This window comes from Physeter macrocephalus, chromosome 17 (assembly GCF_002837175.3).
Source record: "Physeter macrocephalus isolate SW-GA chromosome 17, ASM283717v5, whole genome shotgun sequence".
NCBI classification, from domain to species: Eukaryota; Metazoa; Chordata; class Mammalia; order Artiodactyla; family Physeteridae; genus Physeter; species Physeter macrocephalus.
The window spans coordinates 5,175,566-5,187,865 of NC_041230.1; the positions used below are offsets into that span (position 1 = coordinate 5,175,566).

General features: G+C 39.8%; 1 protein-coding gene across 2 annotated transcripts in view; it reads right to left on the reverse strand.

Annotated features, from left to right (window-relative positions):
* Positions 1–693: 693 nt before the first annotated feature.
* LOC102976511 (zinc finger protein OZF) overlaps positions 694–12,300 on the reverse strand; it is a 74,463-nt gene continuing 62,856 nt past the window's right edge. Inside the window, exon 4 of one of the 2 annotated variants that reach the window (XM_055078962.1) lies at positions 694–5,547. In XM_055078962.1, the coding sequence (XP_054934937.1) occupies positions 3,648–5,547 (1,900 nt within the window). In that variant the 3' untranslated portion in view covers positions 694–3,647. Of the gene's footprint in view, positions 6,131–12,300 lie in introns of both variants that reach the window. The other variant, XM_028477600.2, reaches the window with a different exon arrangement.

A 12,300-nucleotide genomic window follows, 5' to 3' on the forward strand; every position in this document is an offset into this window, starting at 1 on the left:
CTGTGCTACTAAGGAGGTGGGGCGGGGGAGGGGAGTCATTCCCTATTTCCTTTTGATCTTGATAGGTTCAGAGTAAAGTACATCAAAATATCGCATCTTGGCATACAGAATATCTTAAGCTCAGGAGATTAAGAAAACCACAGAAGCAGAAAGGTCACTATGACCTCCCTCCACTGCTGAAGAGAAAATTGCCAACCCGAGATTTCTATATACAGCAAATATGTCCTTCAAGAACGGATGAAACAAAACGATTTGAAATGAGAAAATTACTGCACAATTAACCCAGAAAAATGAACATTAAAAGTTCTATTCAAGGACAATGAACAATGGATTGTACCAGTTGAAAGATCACTGATGACAGAAGGAATGATAACTGGAGAGAAATGCATGTGTTGATTGACATACATGTCACTAATTATGTAAAGCATGAGTAATATTTCCTTACAGATTTAGAATGACAGAATCCCTATGCATACCTTGAAAAACATATATTCCTATGGGAAAAATTAATGTTTTAAACCCCTTGTAATATGCAGAATGAAGAAAAAAATGTATTTATAACTCTGTGCTCTAATGTGTTAAATAAGTGATTTTGGGCTTAAACAATAAATAGAATAAAGGTATATATTTTCAAAACTAGAAGTAAAGAAAATTGAATTACAAATAACTAATAAATAGAAGGTTAAATTTTTTTTTAAGGCCAAGATAAAGAACAGGGGGCAGGGGAAGAAATCCACAAAATAAAAGGATATATTTCAACCCAAATATATCAACAATTACATTAAAGGATTGAAATAAACATTCAAAGTAGCTGTCAGTACTTTTGGATGGCCCTAAACTTCCTTAGCAAGGGATTTAATTTTCATCAAGTGAAGTTCAAGGGCAAGTTTTGAATTTCTATTCAAAGAATAACTAATGTTCCCTAGCAGGCTCAAACACATACAGCTACAGATGCTACAGATACACACCACCACCACACAAGTCTTCCTATCCAGCCTCATCTAACCCTGGCAGGCCCAAGGAAAGCAAGGCCACATAAAACTCATCTACCCAAATAACTGTCAGGGAGCAGTCCTGCCTATTTTGTGTCCCAGGCATTGGAAACTTTGGCTGCAGTTACTCAACATAGCTGACAGCTGATCCAGGAATCTAAAAGAACAAGCTAAGCCTCTCAGGCCCACAACTGCAACGGCTCGCTCTTGAGGACTGAAGGGAAAAAAATCATTCTCTGGGACTCACCCCATCATCTCAATTATGCACACGTCCTGCCAACTCTGCCTCCTAATATGTTCCAGGTCATCCTGTCCTCACCATCTCCAATGCCACCATCCTGGGCTGGTCCATCATCAAAGGGCTCCCAACTACACAAAGGATTCTGTCCTATCTCTTACATCAGTTCTTCCCTCCTAAGTTCACTCTCCACACAGAAGCCAGAGAGATTTAGAAACAAATAGACGATCACACCATCTTGCCACACCCCTTCTTCAGCCTCCCAGAGTAGTAGGAACAAAATCCAAAGGATATCACCATAAAGAAGTGATCAAAGGAAACACTGCCAATACTGGGAAAACAGACATCATGTTTCCTGATATGGTACACTGAAAAGGACAAGGCAGCACTTTTGCATTATCTTGGACGGGGGCAAAACAGCAACAATAAAAACAATAAACCACATAATCTGAATCTATTTATAAGGATATCTTATTGTATACCAAGTGAGGGAAATTTTACAAAATAATTGTCGTGTATTGTATAAAAAATACCAAGGGAAAACAACTTGAAGGAAATCAGATTGTGTCAGAATGGACATTAAAGGGAGATGAGAAATAAATGTAATTTGTGTGACTTTATATGATTCTGGACTGAAAAGACTAGATATAAAGGACATAAATAGGATGCTTGAGATCAGTAGGATGGCAGTTCTCTGCATTACACTGGTATTCCCTAATATGCCAGAGGTCCTCTCTAATGCAGTAAAGAAAATGAACATTTAACAATTGGAAAAGAGGAAAGCAAGCTGTCCTTCCTTAACACAGTATTTCCACAACTGTCCACCTTCACTAAAATCCTACTCTGGATACTCTATTTACTCTTTCAACCCATCCCAAACCCCCGTTTTTCCTCAACTGTAACTTGCTCTTTTTCTCCCTTTTCATAGGAGCATCTTATTCTAATATTCCATGAAATCTAATTACCTAGGTGCAGTTTCCATCAACTACAATATTGCTTCCATAAGGACTGACTCCTTTTTGTCTTGGACATTAATATATCCCATTTACTAGAATATGCCTTACTCACAAGATTGCTGCTATATTTCTTGAGACACTGAACACATATGACAATAGAATTGTGTTCTTCATTTGCATCACTTCGGATATTTTTTCTAACTCCATTCGTTATGTCTTCTCTGTTTCACGATTGCTTTGCATAGTATTGTCATTGTAACAATCTTAATTCTTCCAATGCAAGAGCACAGGATATCTTTCCATTTCTTTATCTTCAATCTTCTTCATCAATGTTTTATAGTTTTCTGAATATGTCTTTCAAGCCCTCAGTTAATTTGCTACTAGGTATTTTATTTTTTCTGATGTGATCTGAAGCATTTTTTTTTTTACTTTTTCTGATAGTTCATTATTAGTGCATAGAAATGCAACAGATGTCTGTATATTTGTACTATATCCTATAGCTTTGCTGAATTCGTTAATTAGTTCTAAGAGTTTTAAGGTGGACACTAGGGTTTTCTATATAAAGTATCATGTTATCTGAAAATACTGTTTTACCTCTTATCTTCCAATTTGGATGCTTTTGCTTGTCTGATGGCTGGGGCTAGGACTTCCAATACTATGTGAAATAGAAGTGGTGGGACTGAGCATACTTCTCTTCTTCCTGAGTTTAGGGGAAAGCCTTTCAGCTTTCCACCAGTACGACGTTTGCTGTGGGTTTGTCATAAATGGCCTTTATTGAGATATGTTCCCTCTATACCCACCTGGATGGGTTTTCATCATGAATGGATGCTGAATTTTGTCAAATGCTTCTTCTCTGTCTACTGAGATGATCATGTTATTTTTCACCCTTCCTTCTGTTAATGTGGTGTCCTATATTGATTAGTTTTCTCTGTCCTGGGACTGGGTCACATCCACATCCCAAGACTGAGTCTGTTCCTCGATTTTGTCTGCCCCACATCCACTGCAAACATGTGGCATGGAGTTAGCAGGACCAGATCATTGTCGGGAACATAAGTCAGATCCTTCATAGGAAAGCCATCAATATTTGTTTCCAGTGAAACGACAGTCCTGTCAAGTCACATGTAGGGAGGAGGGGGTGTCCTGAGCAGGCCTCTTTGTGTCTGTGTGGGGGTGGCAAGAGGGTGTCCGAACGGACAAAGTGTTCTTTGAGTCCCCAAAGCAGGGTAGGGAGTGAAAGAGGAGTGCTGTGACCAGACTCATGGCCTGAACAAGTCAACCTAGCACTGTATCCTAAATCCCTGTCCATTGCTGGGAGTTCACAAGCAGATGACACCCCTTCTCTCACCCTGAGTTTCCTCTCTAGAAGTGGTCCATCTGTTGCACGATGACTGCACCTGTTCCTCCCATTCTGTTACCATGTCAAACTCCTCCGAACCCCAGTGGCGTCCTTATCGGCTGCATTCATAGGGTGTTTTCTCCACGGTGAACTCTCTGATGATGAATTAAACTGCACTTTTGGATAAAAGATTTACCACATTCTTTGCACTCATGAGGCCTTTCTCCAGTATGGATTTTCCTATGGGTACTGAGGATCTGTCTTTGGCTAAAAGATTTTCCACATTCACTGCACTCATAAGGCCTTTCTCCAGTATGAACACTCTGATGATTTCGGAGGCCAGACCTAGAAGTAAAAGATTTCCTACATTCCTTACACTCATAAGGCCTTTCTCCTGTGTGAACTCTCTGATGATTCTGGAGGCCAGATCTCGCAGTAAAAGATTTCCCACATTCCTTACACTCATAAGGCCTTTCTCCCGTGTGAATTCTCTGATGATTTCGGAGGCCAGCTCTCGCAGTAAAAGATTTCCCACATTCATTACACTCATAAGGCCTTTCTCCTGTGTGAACTCTCTGATGTTTAATAAGGCCAGAAATAACAATAAACAATTTCCCACATTCACTGCACTCATAAGGTCTTTCTCCAGTATGAACTCTCTGATGATTTCGGAGGCCAGACCTAGCAGTAAACGATTTCCCACATTGGCTGCACTCATAAGGCCTTTCTCCTGTGTGAACTCTCTGGTGTATAAGAAGTTGACATCTATGAATAAAGGATTTCCCACATTCATTGCACACATAAGGCCTTTCTCCTGTGTGAACTCTCTGGTGTATAAGAAGTTGACATCTATGGATAAAGGATTTCCCACATTCACTGCACTCATAAGGCCTTTCTCCTGTGTGAACTCTCTGGTGTATAAGAAGATGACATCTATGGATAAAGGATTTCCCACATTCACTGCATTCATAAGGCCTTTCTCCTGTGTGAACTCTCTGATGATTTTGGAGGGCAGACCTAGCTGTAAAAGATTTCCCGCATTCATTGCACTCATAAGGCCTTTCTCCTGTGTGAACTCTCTGGTGTATAAGAAGTTGACATCTATGGATAAAGGATTTCCCACATTGGCTGCACTCATAAGGCCTCTCTCCAGTATGAATTCTCTGATGATTTTGGAGGGCAGACCTAGCTGTAAAAGATTTCCCACATTCACTGCACTCATAAGGCCTTTCTCCTGTGTGAACTCTCTGGTGTATAAGAAGTTGACATCTATGGATAAAGGATTTCCCACATTGGCTGCATTCATAAGGTCTTTCTCCAGTATGAATTCTCTGATGATTTTGGAGGCCAGACCTAGCTGTAAAAGATTTCCCACATTGGCTGCACTCATAAGGCCTTTCTCCTGTGTGAACTCTCTGGTGTATAAGAAGTTGACATCTATGGATAAAGGATTTCTCACACTGGCTGCACTCATAAGGTCTCTCTCCAGTATGAATTCTCTGATGATTCTGCAGGACAGACCTAACTGTAAAAGATTTCCCACATTCACTGCACTCATAAGGCCTTTCTCCTGTGTGAACTCTCTGGTGAATAAGAAGTTGACATCTATGAATAAAGGATTTCCCACATTCACTGCACTCATAAGGCCTTTCACCTGTGTGAACTCTCTGGTGTATAAAAAGTTGACATCTATGGAAAAAGGATTTCCCACATTCACTGCACTCATAAGGCCTTTCTCCAGTATGAACTCTCATATGTTGAAGAAAATTGGACTTTTTGCTAAAAGATTTTCCACATTCACTGCATTCATAATGCTTTTCTCCAGTGTGAACTCTCTGATGTTGAATGAAGCTGGACCTTTGGAGAAAAGATTTAGCACATTTCTTGCATGCATAAGGCTTTTCTCCGGTGTGGATCTTCCTATGCACTCTGAGGTGGTGGCTTCGGCTAAAGGATTTTCCACATTCGCTGCACTCATAAGGCTTTTCTCCAGTATGAACTCTCTGATGCTGCATAAGATTACAACTTTGGGTGCAGGCTTTCCCACATTTGCTGCACTCACAAAACCCTTCACTAGTGACGACTCTCTCACACATATCTGTGTGGCTGGAGGCTTTCTTGCCTTCTCCCCAGCTCCGATGAATTGTTCCACTGTGAAAAACAGCTTCACACTCGTGACTGTTGTTTCGTTCCTTCCTGATATTAGTGGCCTGTTGCTGAAGTCCCATGTTGGCTGCTAATTTCTTCCCAATTTCACTGTACACAGAGAGATTCCCTGATGTGTAGACTGTGAAGCTCTTCAAAAATGCAAGTCTCCTCACATCACATCGGAAGGGTTTCTCTCTAATGTGCTGCTTCCGGTGCTGTTGAAGGTTTGCAGTGAAATAGAACTGTTTCCCACATGCCCCACATGTGTATGCTTTCTGGCCCCTATTTGTTCCCTGCTCTTCAGCCAAGTGCAAAATGTCTCTCAAGACTGGGACGCACATCTTACAGGGCTGGGCCTTCTCAGGAGATGAACCTGCCCTGGGGGTCCTAATCTGTGATACTCCCTCCACACATATGTTCTCTTCAGAAGATGTCTCTTCATCGACTCCACGCCAAGAACCTGAAAACAAAGACGTGACGGTGAAATTCATGTTGACATTGTTGGATGGGGGTGACACCATCACAACTGTATGTCTGACACATGAAAGAACCAATCCACGGGACTGTGTTCAGCAAATGGAGTTGGGGTCAAATTGAGGATGCAGCTGTTCTGCATTACTGGGACTTAAGGTCACAGAATTGAGGAGACCTCACCAAGTACAGGACACAAGGACTGGATGTGGCCCAAGGGTGAAAGGCATGTTCTACAGTTCACTCCTCTGTCAATGGCTTTCACTAGGACCACATCTGCTGCTGATCTGTGATACTGTGCACAAGTATATGCCCATGCACCAGAAAAATCTAACTGAAACAGTAGCTGGTATTCATGGAACATTAAAGTATACCTGCCTAATGCCATTCAACGATACCTGCACAACGTCATAAAGTATTATAGAGAAAACAATATGAAGACTACATGAGAGAAGTGGCTTAAGACAAGTGCTAGGGAATAAATCCCAGGCTGTAGTCAGAATAAAAATGAGTAGTCGTAGAAATGACAAGTTGGCAGAGTAGCAAGAATGGAGAAAAGACAAAAGAAGTGATTTGGGGCCACTGGCAATGGGGCTAAAACACTAGTCACACAAGATATGTTCCTGATATGACTTAAAACACAGACCTGATATCAAGCCCTCCCCCAGCTGCCATTCATCTTGGCCAGACTACCTGTGAGCTCTTTTTGCTGAGACCAGAGTCATGTCCATCCCGTGAAGCCCCAAGGACTCTCCATCCCCAGCTGAACAACTACATGGGACACAAATGACATAAGGCCTAATAGAATGTCAGGATGAGTGAGTGGCCAATACGAACCCAGAGGAACTAAGCACACAACAGACAAAGAACGATATTTAAATACTACAAACAGAAACGTCAGTGAAGCCAGAGGGAAGGATGTACAGTGGATGGAGTACAAAATGCTAGGAAACAAAATGTTAGGTGTTTTTCTCCCCACCTGAAAAACAGGGGATGGGTTAGGAACCCATCTCCCTACCTGAAAAACACTGGATGGAGTAAAAGGTGATAGGAATCCACTCCCAACCAGAACAACAGTGGATGGAGTACAAGGTGTTATGAATCCGTCTCCCCACCTGATTTTAAGGGTCAGTGTCTCTTTTCCTGCTCTTCATTTTTCTGGTTTTTCGCATTTGGAGAGTGAGATATTTAAAGACTAAGACATTCAAAATCAGCCACTTATATGGAGGAATTTCAAAAGTCATAGTGCACCCCCAAAAAAGGCACAGTGAAAACCCCTTAAGTTTACACCTCATGTTGATATCCAGGAAAGAGTCACCTGAAAACATCAAAAACAAAGAGAAGCCCCCACCAGCAAACCCTTGTAAAAGTGAATACAGGATCTCCAGAGTTACAATATTATAAGATACCAATGCTCAGTTTTCAATGACAAAAACTCACAAGACATACAAAGAAACAGGAATGTATGATGCAGTCAAAGGAAAATAACAAATCAACTGCAACTGTAACTTATAAACAGGTACACAAAAAACAGATGGCCAACTAACTAGAAAGACTTAAAAACAACTGACTAAAGGATGTTCAAATAGCTAAAAAAAAAAACCAGGCATACAGAAAAAAAAAATGTTGCCTGAACAAAGTGGGAATAACAATAGAGAGAAAGTATAAGTATTGTAAAAATGGAAATTTGGGAAGTGAAAAGTATAACTGCTAAAAAAAAAGCAGGTGTACAGAAAAAGTGTTGCCTGAACAAAGTAGGAATAACAATAAAGAGACAGAAAGTATAAGTATTGTAAAAAAAGGAAATTTGGGAACTGAAAAATACAATTGCTGAAGTGAAAAAAAAATTAAAAACACTAGAGGGATTCAAAACAGAAAAACATAGCACACTTATGGATTGATATGAATAGTAACATCCATAAATCTAAATAAACTCCAAGCAGAATAGACTGTGAGAGCCATACTGCAGCACATTATAATAAAACTGTTGAAATGCAGAGACAAAGAATCTTGAAATCAGCAAGAGAAGTGACTCATTCCAGACAAGGGATCCCCAAGAAGGTTATCAGCACATTTCTAATCAGAAATCTGGCCAGAAAGCAGTGGGCTGATATATTTATAAATTGTTGAAAGAAAACGTGTCAACCAATAACCCTACATCAGGGAAACATCCTTCAAAAACTAAGGAAAATTAACAATTTCCAATGTAAACAAAAGCTAAAGAAGTTCTTTAACACTAGACTTGCCTTGCAGCAAATGCTAAATGGAGTCTTTCAGATTGAAATGAAAAAAACACTAAACGGTAATTCAAAGTTATTTGAAGAAATAATGATCTCTGATAAAGGGAAATCTATAGAAAATTATAAAAGCTACTGTGATTGTAATTTTATAACAGCACTTTTTCGTTTTCTACCTGATCGCAGAGAATAACGCATTTAAAAAAACCGTAGTCTCAAGTTAAACACACCGCATACAAGTATGTAATTCTGTAAAATCAATACTAGAAAATGGTGGGGATAGAGCACTACAGAAGCAGAGATGTTTTTGTAATGTTATTGATGGTAAGCTGGTGTAAATTAAAATTAATATGCTGGTAGGTTTAGGATATAAAATGTAATCCCCATGGTAACTACAAATAATCATATAATGTACACAAAGGAAATGAAAGGACAATTAAAACATATCACTAAACAAATTTAACTAAATACAAAAGGAGAAAATAACAAAAAATAAGGAAAAACAAGCTCTACGGCATACAGAAAACAACGAGCAAAATGACAAAAATACCTCTTATCAGTAATTGCTCTAAATGTGAATGGATTAAACTCTCAAAGCAAAAGACAGACTGATTTTTTTAAATGATCTAACTGTATGCTGTTGACAAAAGTCAATTAAATTGAAAAGGTTAGAAAAATATTTCATGCAAATAGTAACCAAAAGAACACAGGGGTGGCTATTATTCATATCAAACAATAAAGAAGTCTAGGGACTTCCCTGGTGGTGCAGTGGTTGGGAATCTGCCTGCCAATGTAGGGGACAGGGGTTCAATCCCTTGTCTGGGAAGATCTCACATGCCGTGGAGCAACTAAGCCCGTGCGTCACAACTACTGAGCCCACGTGCCACAACTACTGAAGCCCACACGCCTAGAGCCCGTGCTCTGCAACGAGAAGCCACCACAATGAAAAGCCCACATGCCACAACGAAGACCCAACGCAGCCAAAAATAAATACATAAAATAAATAAGTTTTTTTGTTTTTTTTTTTTTTTGAGGTACGCGGGCCTCTCACTGTTGTGGCCTCTCCTGTTGCGGAGCACAGGCCCCGGACGCACAGACCCAGTGGTCATGGCTCATGGGTCCAGCCGCTCGGCGGCAAGTGGGATCTTCCCGGACCAGGGCACGAACCCACATCCCCTGCATTGGCAGGCGGACTCTCAACCACTGCGCCACCAGGGAAGCCCAAAATAAATGAATTTTTAAAAAGAAAGACCCAACGCAGCCAAACATAAAAATAAGTATATATATTTACACACCTCATAATAGACAATCAAAAGATATAAAGCAAAACCTGACAGAACTGAAAAGAGAAACAGTTCTACTATAGTATGGGAACACTTCAATGCTCTGCTCTCAGCAATAGACAAGAACAATAGTTTAAATTAGATAAAGATCATACAAACTGTCCTCTCCAACTGAAACAGATTGAACATAGAGATAAATCACATATGGAAAACTTAAATACCCACAAATTTCTGGAAATTAAACAACATGCTTTGAAGCAACCAATAGGTCCATGAAAAAAAACACAGGAAACTAGAAAATACTTAAGAGACTAAAGAAAACAATAATGTAACATACTAAAACTTACAGGATGCCACAAAAGCAGTACTAAGGAGAAAATTTACATCTATAAATGCTTACATATAAACAAAGAAATATCAACAATCAACAACTTACCTTTACAACTTGAGAAAGTACAAAACAAACTAACTAAACAAAGCCTTCTGAAAAAGGAAATGATGAAGATTAGAAAAACAAAATAGCCAGAACATTCTGTTCTTAACAAAGCCTGCCCTCAGTAGAAACTACTTAACCAGAGCCTAACCTACTGTCATTTTATCAGAGCCTAACTTACCTGGGAAAGAGGAAATACCCAACTACAGCCCCCAATACCCATCCTGTCCCAACTAAGGTAGGGAAAATTAAATTGAGAAGAAGTTGTGAAGTTCAGGATCCAGACACACAGGCTCATTAAAAGACTGAAAATTAAATATAATATGAATGCTAACAGCAACATGCATGCTTCCACTCTCCACATCTTACCAACACATCAATAAAGGCCTATCTACCATGGTTCCTTTTAGGGAATACATCATGCCAGTTTCAAAGAAAAAAATTACAGGGCCAACTAAAAGGCCAAAAAACAAATTTTGAAAAGGCAAAGGAAGCTTCAGAACTAGAATCAGATATCACAGGGAGAGACTTCTCTAGGGATCCAGCAGTAAAGTCTCCACAGTTCCACTGTAGGGGGCACTGGTTCGATCCCTGGTAATGGAAATAAGATCTTGCTGTTGGGAAGGGAAGGGAAGGGAAGGGAGGGGAAGGGAGGGGAGGGGAGAGGAGGAAGAAAGAAAGGAGGGGAGGGAGGGATATCACAGGGATGTTGGAATGATCAAATTGGTAATGTAAAACAATTATGATTAATATGCTAATTAATGCCTGCTAATGGATACAGCAGACAGCATACAAGACAAGAAAGGCAATGCAAGCAGAGATGAAAATTCTAATAAAGAACCAAAAGGAAATGCTAGAGATCAAAAAGAACAGAAGAGGAATGACGAATGAATAGGATGGGCTTATTAAGACTGGACACAACTCAGGAAAGAATCTCTCAGCTTGAGGTTCTTGTAGTAGAAACTTCTGAAACTGAAAAACAAAGAGAAAAAGAACTAAAAAAAAAAAAAGAATATCTAAAAACTGTATAACACCTGCAAATGCTTTAACATACATATATAGAAACATCAAAAGGAAAAAAAGAATAAGGAATAGAAAAAATATTTGAAGCAATAATGATGGAGAATTTCCACCAAATTAATGTCAGACACCAGCCCACAGATCCAGGAAGCTCAGAGAACATCAAGCAGGTTTAATGCCAAAAAACTACACCTAAGCTGGGGCTTCCCTGGTGGCACAGTGGTTAAGAACCCGCCCGCCAATGCAGGGGACACAGGTTCGAGCCCTGGTCCAGGAAGATCCCACATGCTGTGGAGCAACTAAGCCCATGTGCCACAACTACTGAGCCTGCGCTCTAGAGCCTGCAAGCCACAACTACTGAGCCCATGTGCCACAACTACTGAAGCCTGTGAACCTAGAGCCCATGCTCCGCAACAAGAGAAGCCACGACAATGAGAAGCCCGCACACCACGATGAAGAGTAGCCCCCGCTCACCACAACTAGAGAAAGCCCGCGGACGGAAACGAAGACCCAACACAGCCATAAATAAATAGTTAAATTAAAAAAAAAAAAAAAAAACTACACCTAAGCATATCACATTCAAATACAGAAGAAAAAAAAATCCCCAAAGAAACCAGAGGAATAAACACTTTAGTCATGGGGAAGCAACAAAAAGAATAACATCTGTATTTTCAGAAATCATGCAAACAAGAAGAGAAAGGAGTGAAACATTTAAAGTTTGGCGGGGGGGCGGGGGTGTGTGTGGCCAATGTCAGCCTAGCATTCAGAATGCAATAAAATTACTCTTCAACAGTGATGGTGAAATAAACACTTTCTTAGATGCACAAAAATCGTGGGAATTCATTTTTAAAAAGTTCTTTAGAGTGATGGAAAATAATACAGATCAGAAATTTGGGTTTCACAGAGAAAGGAAGAGCATTGTAGAATTTTAAAAGTTTCACTGACATATAATTAATGTGGAACATTTTATTTGTTTAAGCTGTACAACATAATTTGATATGTGTATACATTGTGCAATGATTACAATAAGTTCAGTTAACACCACAATACAATTTTTTCTTCTGATGAGAACTTTTAGGATTTACTCTCTTAGCAAATGTGAAATACACCGTACAGTATACTTAACTATAATCACTAAGCTATGCATTACATCCCCAGGACTTATTCACGTTACAACTAGAAGTCT